The sequence below is a fragment of the Thunnus maccoyii genome, chromosome 14 (genome assembly GCF_910596095.1).
Source record: "Thunnus maccoyii chromosome 14, fThuMac1.1, whole genome shotgun sequence".
NCBI lineage: Eukaryota > Metazoa > Chordata > Actinopteri > Scombriformes > Scombridae > Thunnus > Thunnus maccoyii.
In genome coordinates, this window is record NC_056546.1 from 30072992 (window position 1) to 30090689 (window position 17698).

The window sequence follows — 17698 nt, forward strand, 5'->3', positions numbered from 1 at the left end:
AGTAAAAAAATAAGTAAGTAAGTATAAAAAAAAGATTAAACTTAGTAAGAAGTTGCTAAAACCCCCACATCCCCCAAAATACAAAGGATATGACCACAGTGTCCTCTGTATGAATAAGATTATCTCAGTTTTCCTTGAATATATGTTCCTGTACATGACTGTAGCAGAAGAAGAGAAAAATCCTCCACTCAGGCATTTCAAATGCACTAATTTGGCAGTAAGTGTGTCATTCTGTTGATACTGTTCCTACAAGTCTGTACTGGAATGAATCCTCCACAGCCTCAGAGAGCAGATCAAATTATCTCTACTATCCAGACACTATTCTAAATTAACAGCAACTTTCCCAAGACACATTGATTCATTGAAGATTAAAGACCCAGAAACTTCAGTAATGTGGTTTGTTTGCTTCTGTATAATGAAGTGCTGTGTTACTGGAATTTACACCATGACAGAGAATACATTGAAAGTGAGTAAGTGTAAGTATGAGTCACTGTTGAATGCACTGAAAGAGCTAGGAGTGTGTGTGTGCCTTTGAGTTGAGATTATTTTGTGCACCATAATTGTTTTGCTAAAAAAATCTTAGCTTAATATGACCTCACATCAAAAACACTCAGTGTCCACTTTCCAGATTTTTCTTTAGGTTGCAACCCCATTTTCAAGATCCTGCTCAGTTGACATGGAGATAGATCAGTTGTCATGAATGAGATGTCATGTTGACAACTCTATCTGCAGAAGAAGACCTTAAGCTCATCTTGTTTTCTTTTGCCAAATGATAGTTTCAAAGGTTTGTGATGTAGGATGTGTATGAAGGTTTGTGATGTAGGATGTGTATGAAGGTTTGTGATGTAGGATGTGTATGAAGGTTTGTGATGTAGGATATGTATGTGGATATACATTAAATGGCAGATGTATGAGGACAGCATATGTGATTGTGTAACCTGTGATTATGACACAGTGTTCATTCATCACTGATGTTGGGTGATAAGGTCTGGTTCACAGAGCAGGTATTCCAGTTCATCCTAAAGGTGTTGAAGAGTGTTGAGGTCAGGGCTCCATGCAGGCCAGTCAAGTTCTTCCACAGCAAACTGGGAAAAGCATTTCTACATGGAGCTCTTTGTGTACAGAGGCATTGTCATGTTGGACAAACTTTGACCTCAAAGCTAGAAGCACACTGTTGTCTGAAATATCATTGTCTGCTTCAGCATTAACATTTCTCTTCACTGGAACCTAAACGCCCAAACCAGGAGAAACAGACCCAGACCAAAAATACACTGAAGTATGTGGGCTGTCCATATACTTTGGGCCATGGTGTATCTCAATCTCATCAACACTTGGAGAGTGAAATATATACATAGACCAGGGCAAGGAATGATTTTAATCTAAATGAAACCTCATGAAAAAAACAAACAAACAAACAACAACAAAACTCATGATACTTGAAATCCCTTCAGAATTTTAATAATTTTCTTTTGTAAAGTACATAGAATTTAGAAATATGGTGGAGAAGAAATCAGATGTCTTTATTTAAAGAAGCACATTCTTTATACTTTTGAGTAGCTTATGTGGGACAAATACTGAAAAGAGAAGTGCCTTTGCTGTGCAGAGTGGTGTATTTCTCTCAACTTGCTTTATCTTTATCAGCTCTTGTGACCACTTTTCCTCCCCTGAGGGTAGAAACTAGTGTGTGTGTGTGTGTGTGTGTGTGTGTGTGTGTGTGTGTGTGTGTGTGTGTGTGAAAGGAATTCCAGGAGCTTTCATTGTAGCTCCACTCCAGCAGCTCAGTGCTGATATTTCTGAGTGGATGATGAAATTCTCCTTTAACCTTTAAGAAAGCAATTCTGGAGAATGTCACCTAACACACACACACACACACACACACATACACACTTTCACAACTTCCCAACAGCTGGTTCAGCAGGCACTGCCGATACCCCTAAATTCTTCGACATAAAGTACATTTTTCATTTTTTTTTTTACATCAGTGTAATGTTTATATGGATCAAAACAATTACACCAATTGCCTAAGAATGTGTTTGCACACAGAGAAATAAATTTGAAGTTTACTCTGTGTCTGAGATGCCTGCTTGAAGAAGAGAAAAGAAATGCTGAGGATATGTTGTAGACAATATTCTTCCTTGGAAAAAGAAAAAAGGCAATTCCGATCCTGCTTCAGATAATCTTAATAGATTTTCTTGAAGCCTTGGTGCTTTGTGTACAAACACCCTACTTATATTTATCACCTTATTGTGAGAGCTGACTCTTTTCTTGCCCTCTGTCCTACATGGCAACTGCCATTGTAATTTCATTTCAGTCTGTCACTTTTTCAGCCATCTTCACTCTGGAAAACAGTTAAAGATGAAATTACTTGTAAACACAAAAATGACCACATAGACTGGCCAGTGTTAGGAAAACACAGCATTCATTAAAATACATCTCAAATACATGGGTATAGAGCATGTCAGAGTAAGATGGGATGACATAAATAGCGTGTCATTTAGGAGAGAGTTCATCTCAACTTGGATTTTTGATGTGAAACTCCTGTTATAACTAGAAAATGCATTTCCTGCAGAAAATGTGTGTGAATGCTGACAGCTGAAATAAATCACAAAGTATTGCTGAAAATGATACAGACTTGTTCAGCATCCCCATCTGTACAGCTTTGCTTAGTTTGGTTACCATGGAATATTACATTGGAGAGATATGGCAGTTAATAAGTGGTATGGTGGTGTTTTACTAATGACCACAAGGTGGGGCTATTGATGCCATACTTCAGTACGTCGTGCACATACACGACATGGAGAACTTGTGTACCAAATTTTATTGTAGAAATGTCATGTTATAATATTACAATAGCGCCCCCTGTGCTTAGAATTGTATCAAACGTTACACACTTGTGCAATAAGACTATGTGCAACATTCCCAAATTTAATTGCAATCAAATTTATTCTTAAAGACTTATGGTCTGTTAATTGCATCAGGACACGCCTTCAAAATTTTGGTAACCAAAGTGATATCCAAAAACAAGCCAATAAGTTTATCATCTAAATATGGTGTGTGCCAAATTTGGTTAAGATTAGATGAAATATGCGCCAACAGAAGCAAAAAATGTGTTTACCTAAAAATCCAAAATGATGGAAAATCTTTCCAGGCGCAAAAGGGGCGTGGCCTATATCAGTCTAAGCGGAACACACTGCAAATGTTGTTATACCAGCCTCATGGTTGGTGAGTTATTAGCCAAAACGTAAAACACGTGATAACTGACCACATGGTGGCGCTATTGATACCATGTCTTAATACGTTAATTCTTTCCACATGGGATACCTGTCCATGACGTATGAGTACTTCAGCACTTTAAGTTTTTGAGATACGAACTTTTAAACATTCCTCCCATAGACTTTCCATTATAAATTTTAATATTTAAAAAATATACATAAAATCAGTGGAATATGCTAGAAAGCAGAAAAGTCACAGCATAAATGTCCTTAAAGAGCTGAACATTTTGATATTGAATGGTTTCTGTCGCTGAAAGTATGGAGGAGTATTTAGCATCGAAACATGTACGGAAGAAAGATGAATAAAGATTTAAAGAACAAATTCATCAATTTTTAAAAAAAAATATTTTTACATTTATTTCAATGTATTTGATCAATTTTTATTTCTCCTACACTTTTTTTTAAAATCATATTTGCTTTGTGGTTTAGTCTGACTGTTTGTCATATTGCTTTGTTTTATAATAGCTGTCAACTGTGGCTGATGATGACTCCATTGTCATCAAACACACAGCTGCATTGTGTGTGTTGTCATCGTTTTGAGACATGTAGAGTATAAAATGTCATATTTGTGGAAATGTTTTGTTCCAGGTGAAGCTCTGTGACTGATGGAAACATTACAGCAACAGTGACTGAAAATAACTGTGAGAAGAAGAAAAAGATGTGTGTGGTGATAATACTATATTTTGCATTGAAGTTCACTCTGACTGACTAAATATACTGTATGTACGCTATATGTATGGTATGAAAATGAACATGGATTGAGAATGTAAGCAAAGCAAAATAAAAGTGACAAATAGATTTTGAATTAACTGCATGATGAATTCTGCAGAGAGAAAAATCAGTTTCACTGCTGGAAATATATTATTGTCATCATATACGTATCATTTTTGCACCACATCTATACTTGTTTGTCTTTGCATGTGCACTCTGACATGACGCACACAGAGATGCAAAGGTGCACAAATGCACACACACACACACACACACACACACACACACACACACCTCTGCACAGCTGCACTAATCTTCTCATTTATCACGGCAGCCTTTAGTGTCAGTCACTTATTAGAAAGCTTGTGTTATTGACCAGACAACATGTACAACACGTCTCGCTCTTATTGTTTCTGCTTCTGATAAAACAGCCTTCCAGGAGTATTTTAATACATTACAACCCCATCACTCTCTCTCTTTCACCCTCTTCTTCACACACACACACACACTCAAACAAAATGCAATGGCAGACTATGAGTACACACAAGGAAAAAAATATTATATACCATCCAGACACATGACTGGTCTTCCTTTGTGACTGGTGGTTAGAATAGGAAAATGTTTATACAAAAATAAGAGTTCAAGGAAATGTGAAATGTGTCATGGTAAATGCAGTCGCAAAATGCCATTAAATATTATTTTTATTTTGATCAGATGCTTGTTGGCCTTTTGGCCCACGTATAAAATGGTAAAATAAACAGATATCATCAGGTGTAAATCATCACATGGAGTCAGGTGATGTGTCTGATTACATGTTTGAATTCATACAAAGGTGCTGAAACAAGTGCTCTCTTATTTTGCATTGGAGTCCATTAATATGGCAGATAAATACTGACAGACTCTGATGGCAGAGACGTACACACATATTTTGTCAGACATAAAATATGAAAATATGCTGTTTATGAAACATCAAGTCCCTTATAGGTCGACTATTATACAACAACCCACTGAAGCTAGTCTGTGCGTGATCCTCTGACGGGCTTCTTGCCTCCAAAAATATTTCCAAAAAGTCAGTCATGTCTTTGCAGGGCTGAAGGAAGGATTCAGTCCAGGACCTCTGAAGGGATCCAGATCAGACTGTGGACCCTCATTAGATGAGAGTTAGTGCTGAGGGACCCCATCTAAGAGCGTGTTAGTTGTCTTGTCTGATAGAAGGTGGGAGATAATAAGAGCAGGGAGAAGACCCTGGATCAGAGATCTATCAGACAGTGTCCTGCACCGGAGCCGCCCCTCCACGGAGCCCCTCAGCGGGCTGCAGCCCGTTTCGCTGCCCTCCAGCAGTCACTCGGAGCCGGCGCACATACGCAGCTGGAGGCCGTGTGTGTTTGTGCTGGCTCTACTCGCAGGCCGACACACTGCTGATCTTGCCGGTGCTCTCGGTCCAGGGCTGCAGGTTCTGCAGGGCGAACAGAGAGCTGTTCTGCAGGCACAGCGGGTCCGGTGTCAGCGGCTGGTTGATGGTCTTTTGGAAGGCCTCCTGCTGCAGCTGCATGAGAATCCGGTTGGCCTGCTGCCTCTCCGCCTCCCGCTCCTCCGCCGTCTGCCGCCTGCAAACACCGGAGAGTCGCTCACACATCCGAAACATGACTACCAGACCTCAGCGTGCAGGTCACCTTACTGGCCATTTCATAACAATCATAGTTTAGTCTACTAAACATATTATGATTTTATTTTTTAATAAACTTCCTCCAGATTTCATCGCATAGTTTCAGCAGACAGGACATTTATCCAGTGATGACAGAGAAAGAGCACTAATATACTCTGTAAGGTTATTATCGCGTTTCTGTGTTTCTATTCTTTTTCACTAACCCGGAGGTTTTATTATTGTCAATAAAAAATAGGTCTACACAAATTTCCATATAGGCTAAGTTTCAAAATTATTATTGTGAAAATTCTAATACTAGGCCACGGATATTAATAATTGGATATAAGTTCAAGCGTGTATGACGTCACTAAGACAAATATCGAAATCTGAATTCGCAAAATCAGCAGCTGTTGCAGGTTTTTCCTGCTGATTGTGGAAAACGCCAAATAAATAAACAAACAAATAAATAAATAAATAAATAAATAAATAAATAAATAAAAATAAAAATAAAAATAAAAATAAAAATAAAAATAAAAATAAAAATAAAAAAGTCTGTGTTTGTTAATATAATTTCCTTCTCTTATTTCCTGTTTCAGGCTATGTGCGATTATTATTTCTGCCAAATGCAGACAGAATGGTTTATGTTTTAATATAGGCTAATATTCCTTTCTTCCCAGGCCACAAAGCAGGCCGATAGATTCTCTGTACACGTTTAATTAATGTCCACATACACTTTAAAAATAAAAAGGTATACATGTGGTAATGGTCTTATCATTATATAATAAATAAGGCTATTACCTCATTATTACTGTAAGGATTGAACATATAATCACTAGTATAATATATAGTCTACAGCACATTGTATATACCCTCATTGTAATGTAAACAACATTAAAACACAATCATTTTATAATAATTTTAAAAATAATTTTAATCAAAAATCATAAAAATATAAAATAAAGAATCTTTTATCCACGCAGACTGCGTATAATGACATTATAGCTACTGTAGACAGATCTACATCAAACCTTTATTTATGGAATATCATTTTATTTATTAATAGTTTGTAATGATTTTGTTTGCATATCCAAATAGTTCAGCGCATTGAGTGTATTTTATTTCCGTAATTAAAATGTTGGGGGATTTTACCTTTTAATCTTAGCTGTAGCTATTTTTATTAGTGGAATGATTTTGCCAAAAAATCTAAACAAATGATTTATTTACAGTATATTTACAGAAACTAATTGAATCTTCTTTACTGTTTACCTTACAAAGTATTTATTCCATTTTAAATTGTACAATGGTCTAGTTGAATGCAAACTAAGTTTTCTATTTCTCCTGGTGCATGTGGAGGCATGTGGGGTTGACAGCCTCTCAACTGTCTGCAAATACATTCACACACAGTCCACTGTAAGAGCTTTGGCTCTTTATTTATCTTCTTTATACATGCTTACACATACTTATTTTTCGTCAGTTATGATTAAGTGTAAAGATGCGCTGAACTGTCAGTACAGATAAGAAGACAAGCACAGCGGTGGGGAGGAAGCTTATGATGAGAACAGACATTACTTTAAAAAAAAATGTTATACTGTGTTGTGCTTCTATCAATGACGTAACAGTCAGTTTAAACAATTTTTCATTTTCGGTGCAAAAGGACCTCCTGGAGCCCTGGGGGGAAAAACAACCACCCCCCCCCCCCCCCCCCCCCCCCAAAAAAAAAAAAAAAAAAACTAAACAAAAACTGAAATAAAAAATAAAATTATTTATATATACATATATATATATATATGTGTGTGTGTGTGTGTGTGTGTGTGTGTGTGTATGTATATATGAATGTGACAAAGAGACTGTTTACATGGTTCTCTATGGTTCTTTAGAAACTTGTTGCTACATAGCCTGTAGTTTATTAAGTGTGTGTTCACAACAGGATTATTGTAAAAACACTACAGCCTTTGCACTACTTTTGGTTCTTTTGACAGTACAGGATGTGGAACACTCTGTTACACTCAGTGTAAACTGGTAAGAGACAGCAAACATGTCCTCACCATCTGCTCTGCACTGGAAAAACTGGTAAAAAAAGCCTCATGAAATGAAACATGCTTCACCTCCATTTGGTGCGTCTGTTTTGGAACCAGGTTTTGACCTGAGCGTCAGTCATCTTCAGGGCTTTGGCGAGGGCGGCTCGCTCAGCAGACGCCAGGTACTTCTGTCGGTGGAAGCGCTTCTCCAGCTCGCAGATCTGCAGCCGAGTGAAGGATGTCCGAGGCTTCTTCTTCTTAGGTGGCGTCCGGTTCTGGTAGGGATGACCTACACGACGTGTTACAGTGAGGGGTGAGAGAGACACTGGATAGGACAGGAAAGGAAAAGACAGTACAAGTGAGGACAACGCAGCACAGGACAGCACAGGACAGGTCAAAGCAGGTATGCAAGGCAAAGAGACTGACAGAGCAGAAGCAGCAACTCAGCATCATGCAAGGCATAGACCTGACTCAATCACTCGATTGATCAATAAGTCTATCGACAGAAAATTAATCAACAACTAATCTGATAATCGATTAATTGTCTCTGTCATTTTCAAGCTAAAATGCCAAAAAGCTTATTCTCATCTGTAAGGATTTGATGCTTTCTTTGACTAATGTGATAGTAAAGTAAATATATTTTGGTGTTATTTTATCAGTCATTTTATTAACAAAATGATCAATTAGTTAATTGAGAAAAGAATCCGTATATTAATCGACGATGAAAATAAGTTAGTTAGTTTCAGCTCTACAATATAAAAAAATGTGTATAAAATATAGATGTATATATAAGATATGCTGCACTAAGCAACAAAGAATAACAAGTCACACTGCATCATGTATTCTGTTTCTATAATTCTCTTGGAGAACTGCTTTCTGCATGGAGGACATTCTGGTGAAATCATGCATCACAATAATTTATCACCCAACAGTATTGTGACAACAGCACAGCACAATACAGGACACAAAGAAGAAATGCCCATGTGAAAATTCAAGAATATTCACAGTTTGTATATTGAAGCAATCATAACAACAGCACGAGGAAATACTTCAGCCTCCTTTGTCTCACAGTAGGGCCGTAATTTATCTACACATAACTTCACACACAGGACCTACAATAACATGAAGACGAGCACGACAAGCAGTTTCTCTTCTGTTTAGCTTCTTACTGAAAAGTTTTTTTTTTTCATTGGCAATAAAAATGTTGATTCTAATTATTGTTTCCTAAATGTTATTTTCCAATTTTTAAATATGGGAGCTTTCAACCGTGAAGATGCAACATTTGTTGAAATAACTATCCATTTGATTTAGTAATATTTATTATCATTAGCCTGAGAGACACAAGTTCGAGATGCCAAATAATAGATATTTGAAGACATTCACTCCAGGCGAGCATCTTTATCGCTGAGCTGCCTCTAACTATCACTGAATAAATAACAGCTATATCTTGTGAGTCATTAATCACTGAAATTCTGCCCATGTGTACAAGCGGGATACACACAAGGACCTTTTAGAATTTGGTCAGTAATTCTGTTCTTTTTGGGCTGTGTTTAATTTATTTGGACTGCTTTACAACAAATGCTTCAGCCTCAATAGTAGAACTATTTTTTTTAAAATATTTTTATTTGTTGTCCTTGTGTGAATACTTTTTATAGACGTCACATAGCCTATCCTGTTTTTTTTTCTCTTTGGGCCTACGCCTGATGTAATATGCTATGCTATGATATTATCATAGGCTATATGATATGATATCCTACCTGTGAACCTGTCTTTGGTGTAGCGTCTGTTGCTCTCCATCCAGGGGAAGGTGAGCGCGGTCAGGTTGTTGATGGTGCCGCTTCCCGGCGGCACTGAGGTGTTCCCGCCGCTCAGAGGCCGGTGCGCGGGGACACGGATGACCCCGGCGGCGTTCACATTAGTCCCGTTCATATTCACACCCATGTTCATGTGATAAGCCCCGCCGAGGGAAGCGACCCCGCAAGAGCTGTTGGTGCCGTTATATCCGGTGTTACCGCAGGTGAAGCCGCCGCCGTTCAGGCCGCTGTTAGCGCCGTTGTTGTACACCGGGTGTCCGTAGTCCGGCTCGTGCATCCTCGCACCCAGCATGCAGCTCTGCTCCACGTTACTGAGGATCTGATCGATGCCGAAGCTGATGGGCTCCACGTGCGTATGCTGCTGCAGATGCGCTCCTAGTATCCCAATGTGATCCATGGCCTCTGCGAGCCCCCCGCTCGGCGCGAGGAACAGAGGTTGCTCCACGCGCCGCTCCCTGGACTCTTCAGTCTGGAATTCTTCGGCTCGAGCTCCGGTCGTTATCTAGTGAGTGCGGGCGCGCGTTTGTGTGCGCATGCAGGAGAGCGAGGCTGGACTGTTTGTCCCCCCCTCTGCTGCGCGAGGACATCAATCAAACTGCCAAATAGACAGCGCGAGATTAAGACCCAATTCTGGGCCTGGAAACTCAATTGGCTAAAGACTCTACGCGCTCTGTGGAGGCTTTATGGTACACTTCATAAAACACTGATTAACAGCTGGACAAGATCAATAACACAACTCTGCAAGATTTATCTGCTTCACACTGTCCCTGCGAGGGAGCACACACACACACACACACACACACACACACACACACACACACACACACACACACACACACACACACACAAAGGTTCACATTACTTTGTCTTAGCATCTTAAAGAAAGTGGTTTATTTGCTGGTTTTCCATCGGTCCGTCCACTCAGCTGATTCGGCTCTCATGTTTCATGGACAGATGTTTACATCTAATTCATGTTTTTTTCACATATCTTTTTTGAAATTTGGGCAACCATATTTTGACATTTTATTCCAATGAAGGTGAAGGTTTTAAAACACTGTGAGTACATTTTCATTACGACAGATAAAGTCAAGAATAAGTCCGCAGGCGGATACACGGTGCCGCTGCAAGACGGCTGTAATGAGCTTAATCATTCTGCTAATGATTGCAACAAGACACTTTTCCTACAGCCAATTAATTTTGTTAGGCTGATACGGTATTAATATCAAATAATATGGACTAGAAGTCATTAAAAACATGGAGGAATGTCCCTTCAAGTTTTTTCCTTTCTTTTTTTCTTTCTTTTGGCTCCCGATCCTTTAAAATCGAGTATCTGGTTAACTAACATATGTTTTATATTATATTTTTGATAAGTTTTCCTACAGTTCCCTGGCACATACATAGGCTACCGTAAAATTATTATAGCGATAGCAGAATAGGTCTTCAACATGCATTAGGAATACAGATCCATTTACGGCTTTCTACAATATATTGTCACAGTATTCGATAGTATTTTTATTTTGTGTCAGATTTGTGGAGAGTAGTGGAGATCTGATAGGACATGAGGAGACTCTTCATGAAGTTCAGCTGCACTTTTCTACCAACAACGGAACTGTAGAGGTGTGGTTAACCCGCAAAATAACTGAAAAAGATGCTACATGATCAGGAAGCAGGAAACAATTGTCTCATCATCCATCCATGATTTTAGCTTATTCTAAAGCTTCTAAATCACAACGAAGTTGAAAACGTCACAGATACAATATTGACACTATGACATAATTCAACTGAAACGAATAAATCCATCAGTTCAATACAACGACTAGGGGCCTACATCAATCTCCTTTTACACTGATAAGGACAACTTTCTACAACAAGTCGGTTTTGATTAATGTGGAACACATATAAAATTGAACCTCAATAAACTGGCCTAATGTTTTCAAATTATACAATATAAATCACTGCAAAATTATTGATGTTTAATGTATTGTGGAGCTCGAGCCATTATTAATTCATGTTCGGAGTGATGACACTGCTGCAAACACTGATGCGTTTTCATTTGTTACTGAGGGAACAGAAGAGAGCTGCATATGGAGCTGGAATATTTTGCTATACTGTTTCATGGCATATTTGCAGAACTAAAACCAGCCGAAACCCCAGAGTTCAAGTGAAATTTTAATAATACACATAGCCTACATTATAACTCATTATTTGGCATTAGGCTACATTCATTAAAAATATTAATGAATTCGAGAGAGTGATCAATGACTATGCGACGGGTTTAAATTGGACGCATATTCATTGTACCATTACAAATGGATGTAGCTTTGTTTAACCGTATATCATAAATAATGAGCGGCATTTTGCACCGCGCATTTCCTATTAACGACATGCTGGCGGTGCCAAGATACAAACATAATAACTGCACAACAATTAAATGAAAAATTAAACCGTGTGGCTCATTGATTTTCTCTCCCTCTAAAAGCCACTGGGACTTAATTACTTAACGTGGGGCATTAAAGTATTAATATTTGATATGCTTTGAACAGTTCTCATTGGCCAACTGACCGACATCAAATTTTAATGCACCGCTGCAGCCTATCCGCACACTGCGGTGCAACTATTCGTTTAAACGTACACCAGTAATGATGGTCAGGGGCTGGGAAAAGCGGATAAATTACTGAGTTGAAATGCAATAGTGTACTAATGCAAACACTCAGCTGTGTTTAAAGACAGGCTGCTGCCGCGCTGCTGCCTATACATATCAAGTAAGCCGTCAAAAAGGGTTGAATATGGGACACAACAAATAAACACATGTGCTGTTTTATTTATGGTCGAAACATATTTTTTCCTAAACCAAGTGAAAAACCCCCCAAAAAGTAAAGACTTCATTAAACAAACTCATTTGCAGTGCAAACCGGAGGACGCAGCTGCTTGGATTATTATATACATTTATATACAATTATAAATTATTTGTTAGAATCACAGGAAACTATCTGAGCCTAGTTGTATCAATATGTGTTGTAGTCATAGGTTGTGGCAGCCCTAATACAGTATGTCTGACAGCAACACTGGCAGTCAGTGGCATCTTTTCAAACTCACTTATCGAGCGACCATTTTCATTTCAGCGGCTCAAATGTCCTTATGGGGTTTGGAAAAACTTATCTCCTCACTTCAAATGGAGACACCTATTGATTTCTCATCCTTTAAAGCATCATAAACTCCACAGGCTGAATAATCCCAGTGTGGCTGAGGCTGCCACGGTCCATCAGAAACTCAGCCTAAACTCCGGTAACTCCACAAACTGACTGTATTATAGTCTTTAGTGTGTTTTAGATGCTGTAAAGAACCTTTTTCAAACATGAGCCTTATAGTACATCACTGTGCTCATATTTATACAGAGGATCTTTATAATGCTTTCAACAACATTTAACCGACAATTTCATCCTGAGAATAAAACAGCCACATGAGAATGTCCAAAAAAAATCCAAGGTTGCGTATATATCGTAAAATCCAAAGGTTGAAAGTGAAACTGATTTTGCTTTTCAAGTCCGTTGATCTTTGGTCCGTTGGTCTTTTGTCTTAAAGCTTCATCAACTGTTTTTTGTTGGCCACTTGGGGGCAGCAGAAACACTGAACCCACAACACTGACATATTATCACCTTTTAAGTTGATATGTTATTTCCATATCCAGCAGTTACAGAGCAACATTATCATTCATTTGGAGTCGTGTTTCTGTCCACCTGTTGAATGTTATATGTTATATATTCACTCTCTTTTAGCTGTGTTTTTACTCTCTATCAACTCCTGAGGGAAATATCTGGCTCTTTAGCTGCTAAATGCTCCACTATGTTCACCAGCTAGTCTACAGCTAACTGTGTCTGTTTGCCATTTGGCGCTGAGCAGGTGGGTACAGTGGCTTTTTAGAGCTTTTTCTCTGAAAACAGCTGCCTGCTGCAGCCCAAAACTATTTATGAGAGCACTGAGAGTGAACCAAAACAGTAAAGTTACAGCCGGACAGATAAACAATGAGCTGAAACTCACTATAAAGCTCCGTAAAGCTGAGAGGAGCTGCAGAGTCACTGATAATTCTCTGTAGGTTCATCACTGAGAACAACACCTCTGACATTACACAGTCATTTGATACATTGTAATTTATCAATCAATCATAGTCCTTTAAAGATTTTTTGGGGCATTTTTTTTGTTTCATCTTACTAACTGGGAAGATAGTTTGCACTTCTGGTCTGGCTGGTGTACTTTTGTTGTATTGCTGTGCAAGGCTGGCTGGGCAAAGTGGGCATCTGTCCTCTGAAAACACCATGCTCACAGTGTTTCAGGTTTGTTTGTGCTAACTGCACATTTTTTGGGAATATGCACAAGCATGACATAGTCAAACATTTTGGGGAATGCATGTTGGGTGTCTTTCTGAGAGTGAGATTATCTGTGTGTCCAATACAGAGCTGGAGTCATGACGAAGTTAGCCTAGCCTAGCATAAAGACTGGAAGCAGGGTGAAACTGCCAGCCATGCTCAGTCTAAACTTAAAAAAATACACCTAGCTCACTTACTAACATATCTTGCTTGTTTAATTAGTATACAAATAGAAATAAAAACAACAATTTGTGGTTTTAGTGGGATTTACATGCTACAATTGTTTCTTGGGTGGATGCAGTGACCAACAAGTTCTCCAAATTAAATGACAAAATACATCAATGCCTCCAGAACAACACTTATAAACATCATATCTAGTTAGGTTTAGGCACAAAAATGACTTAGTTAGGTTTAGGAAAAGATCATGATTTGGGTTAAAATGTTTAGTGGCCATTCGTCATCATGGTTAAGATGATAATCATGTAGTAAATGTTGAGGGACAATCGTGTTCACAGTTAAAAGAAACCAACATTGACTGTTGGTAGGAAACAGGAAACGAACAGTAGTCTCCCGTGTCCGACATTTTTCACCCCAACCTCCTCCTTCTGTGAACTTGTGGCACTATAATAACATCACACTACTTCCTCTTTTGCTCCTGATGGACTAGATCATAATTCCTATGGCTGCTAGAAGGCTTTGTCACTTCATTTTGCTGGTGCAGCGTTGGCACCCCCACTATGTCAAGGCATTACCTGAATTCAAATGACTGAGAAGGATGCATTTTTACATGCAGGGCCAATGTCAGTCTGAATGCAGCCTAATGCTCTTGTTTCTCTTGAGAAGGGTCTTGCAGTGACTGCAGCTTCTTGCAGTTTTGTGGTTGGTGAGGTTGCCAGGTTTGGTACCATTTTTCTTGTATGGAGACCATGTGCTCACTGAGGGACAACCCATGATGTAGACGGAGATGCTGCTAAGATGGATAAACTGTTCGTCATGCATCTGTAACTTCCAAATGATGATACATCCAAATGTGATTTATTTAGCATTACCAAAGATCTCCTTAAGCACATTCAGTGGTTAAATGGTGACATGCATATTTGATAGGTTTGCTGACACATACATGAGATCATATGGATTATGGTGTGTGAAGTCTTAAGCATCAAGCTCTGCTTTATCCTTCATGCTCCAGACTCACTGCTGTATGTGTTGCAGCCTGTGGGTCCTGTTTTGTCTTTCTTCCCCTTTTTTAAGGAGTGTGTGTGTGTGTGTGTGTGTGTGTGTGTAAGGGGGTTGGGGGGTGTGGGGGTGGGTGGTGGTTTTACCTGCAGTCCTTGACCCTTGACCTCAACTTCTCTGGCGCCAGCTCCATCGGCTTTTCTTCTTAATGCAGGAAGAGCCTTCCCTAACCACTGGCTGCCACATGAGGGTCTGTATGCCTGGAGGAATAGTTAAATGTTGCTCATTAGACATGAATATAATGACAGAATATGTTAGGAGGGCAGAGATCATGGATTTTACACTTGCCCATTGTAGTTAGTTTCTTAACTGGAGCAAGGTAGGATTTTTATTTATAGACAACTTTGACTGTCCAGCACAGTCTTGTACTGAAACCACATAGTTGGAAAAGTGGCAAATTTGAATCTAAGGCTTTTGTTCACTTCTACATAAATTTGCTTTAGATAATTATGGATTTTCATTTTCATCATTTTTATTTCTAGAAAAAACTGTAATAATAAAACCAATAAAATAGATTAAATAATAAATAAATTAGACAATGACAAAATCAATACGTGGGAACATAACATATGTCTGTGAAGATTCCAAGTCATCCACATCATGCTATAATCCAAAAGCTATGAGTCAAGAGCAACTGGACTTACTGTAGATTGTTGAGGATGTCTGGCCTTGCCTTTAACCTCTGTCAGCTCTTTAAGGTCACACATGACTAGCTAATCCTCCTGGCTGTCATGTGACAGTTGTTACAGTCACATGAGTCCAGGTGTGAATGGGTATTAAACTGTCTAGGAGGAATAGAACATTTTAAAACATGAATACAGTAAAATAAATGTTAACATCAAACATTCTAAACTAATATGTGATGATGGGACATGCAGTAATACTGTAGATGGAGGGCTGCTCTATTTACTGTGTTATATTTTGTTCTTTAGTAAATGCTTTGACACAACTGGCCATGTGTTGGTCATTTGCAAACTGTTACAGTAACAAAGACCTACTGTAAGCTATGATCTGAGAGTGTCACATTTGTGTTGACAATTGCTGTTTTAAACATTGTGAACGGGTCAAAATATCTTCAAATGTTAATGAAAGATTCAGCATTTGTGAAATGTTGTATGGATGTAAGATGAAGCAAAATAATAACCCTCACATGTTCCTGGGCCCTTGTCAAGCTCTGGGCCTCTGCTGCTGAACTGCTGGTGCACATTTAACACAGTGAGAGGCTGATACAGTTAAGTTCACGCTGTGTTTTAGCGAACCAAAAATACACCAGTTGCTGGCTCACTCAAGATGAGTGATATTGTGAAAAACCTTCAGATTGGTTTGTTTTATTTTAAGGAGACTTTATTCTTCCTGCTCTGTTTTCTTGCAGTGTTTACAGTGTGAAGGCAGAGGTGAACAGTACAGAAAATTGAGGTAAACTGTATGCGAGCTGATAGTTCCATCTTCCCCCCCGACATGAAAGCAGCATGATCCTGACTGATGTGTACCTTTGCATGGTGTTGGATCTCTGAGCTGGTGTACTTTGAGACTGACAGAAGGTAATAAAGATCTTCTCTCTGTCAGGTCTGAAATAACAGTTTGGGGTACTGAGGTACAGAGATAAGTGAGCGATCATCCTGTTTGTTTAGTAACACAGGGAAATGGCAGCCACCGTAGGGAACCTGCATTATAGAGACTCCACTAGCCCCACAGCATCTCTGCTTCCCTTCAGGAGGAAACACATACACACACACACACGACCATGTTGTAAACTTACATACAGTTTTGGGAAAACTGTTTCGGTTGTCTGCTGCAGACCATCAGTGTGCATTTGTCAGACTTCACCCTGCTTTGGCGTCACATTAGTGAGTAATGTGAGGAGGCAAAGACTCCTTATTTTGTCTCAAGGACTTTCAAATGCTTTGTACACGTGGGAATAGATGCTTCTGAGAGATTAGCAGTTGGTTTCCCTGATCTTAGTTCAGCAGCAGACGGTCAAAGTGTGAAACCATCTATGACAGAGTAAATAATAAATATAATTGTTTAGTACGTCTAAAGTGTGAAGCATCCATTTTTGCTACATCCAGTTTATAAATGTTTTATCATTTGTTTGTATCCCTTGGTGTCTGGTCAAACCTGTGGACAGGAAGTGATGCACTTTAAATGTCTGGTTTCTAGTTAAACAGAACAAAACCAAGGCCCTGTTTCCCGATAACAAGCTTCTTAACATCAGCTGTTCGTGGTGGTGAAGATGATGCTGAGTGCGCTTTAAAGTAAATTTGCATATTTAACTGTCTGTAAGCTGTAAGAAATGTTTTCTACTTGATATTCAGTATGAAAACAAAGCTTAATGTACAGTAAACAGTTTACAGTCTTTATAATCCATGTAACTGGGTGGAAATTGGGAATTTAGCTGCTGCTAAAGGCAGACATTCCTCTAAAGATCAGATAAACTAAAAGGAAGCAAGTTTCATAAATGTGACCCCTATCTATTGTCATCTATTTAATTCTGTCATCATTTCTGTATTAACCTGCTGTATACAACAGTCTGGCAAACAACATAGACACCATACTTAAAAAGAAAATATATGGACCCTGAAAATATCCCATCAGAAAGGTTTCAGCCCAAAGAGATGAATATATTAGTAGATAAGAA

The 17698-nt window shown here is 38.8% G+C and overlaps 1 protein-coding gene across 2 annotated transcripts; it reads right to left on the reverse strand.

Moving 5' to 3' along the window:
• Positions 1-4990: 4990 nt before the first annotated feature.
• Positions 4991-9863, reverse strand: tlx1 (T cell leukemia homeobox 1). Of its 2 annotated transcripts, none has more exons than XM_042434077.1 (3): positions 9404-9863; positions 7734-7935; positions 4991-5590 (listed from the first exon to the last, which is right to left on the reverse strand). In XM_042434077.1, the coding sequence occupies exons 1-3, from the start codon at positions 9855-9857 to the stop codon at positions 5380-5382; spliced, it is 867 nt and encodes a 288-aa protein (XP_042290011.1). In that variant the 5' UTR covers positions 9858-9863; the 3' UTR covers positions 4991-5379. The 2 variants fall into 2 exon arrangements, with proteins under 2 accessions (XP_042290011.1, XP_042290010.1); XM_042434076.1 differs by having other exon boundaries at positions 7734-7971.
• Positions 9864-17698: the final 7835 nt, after the last annotated feature.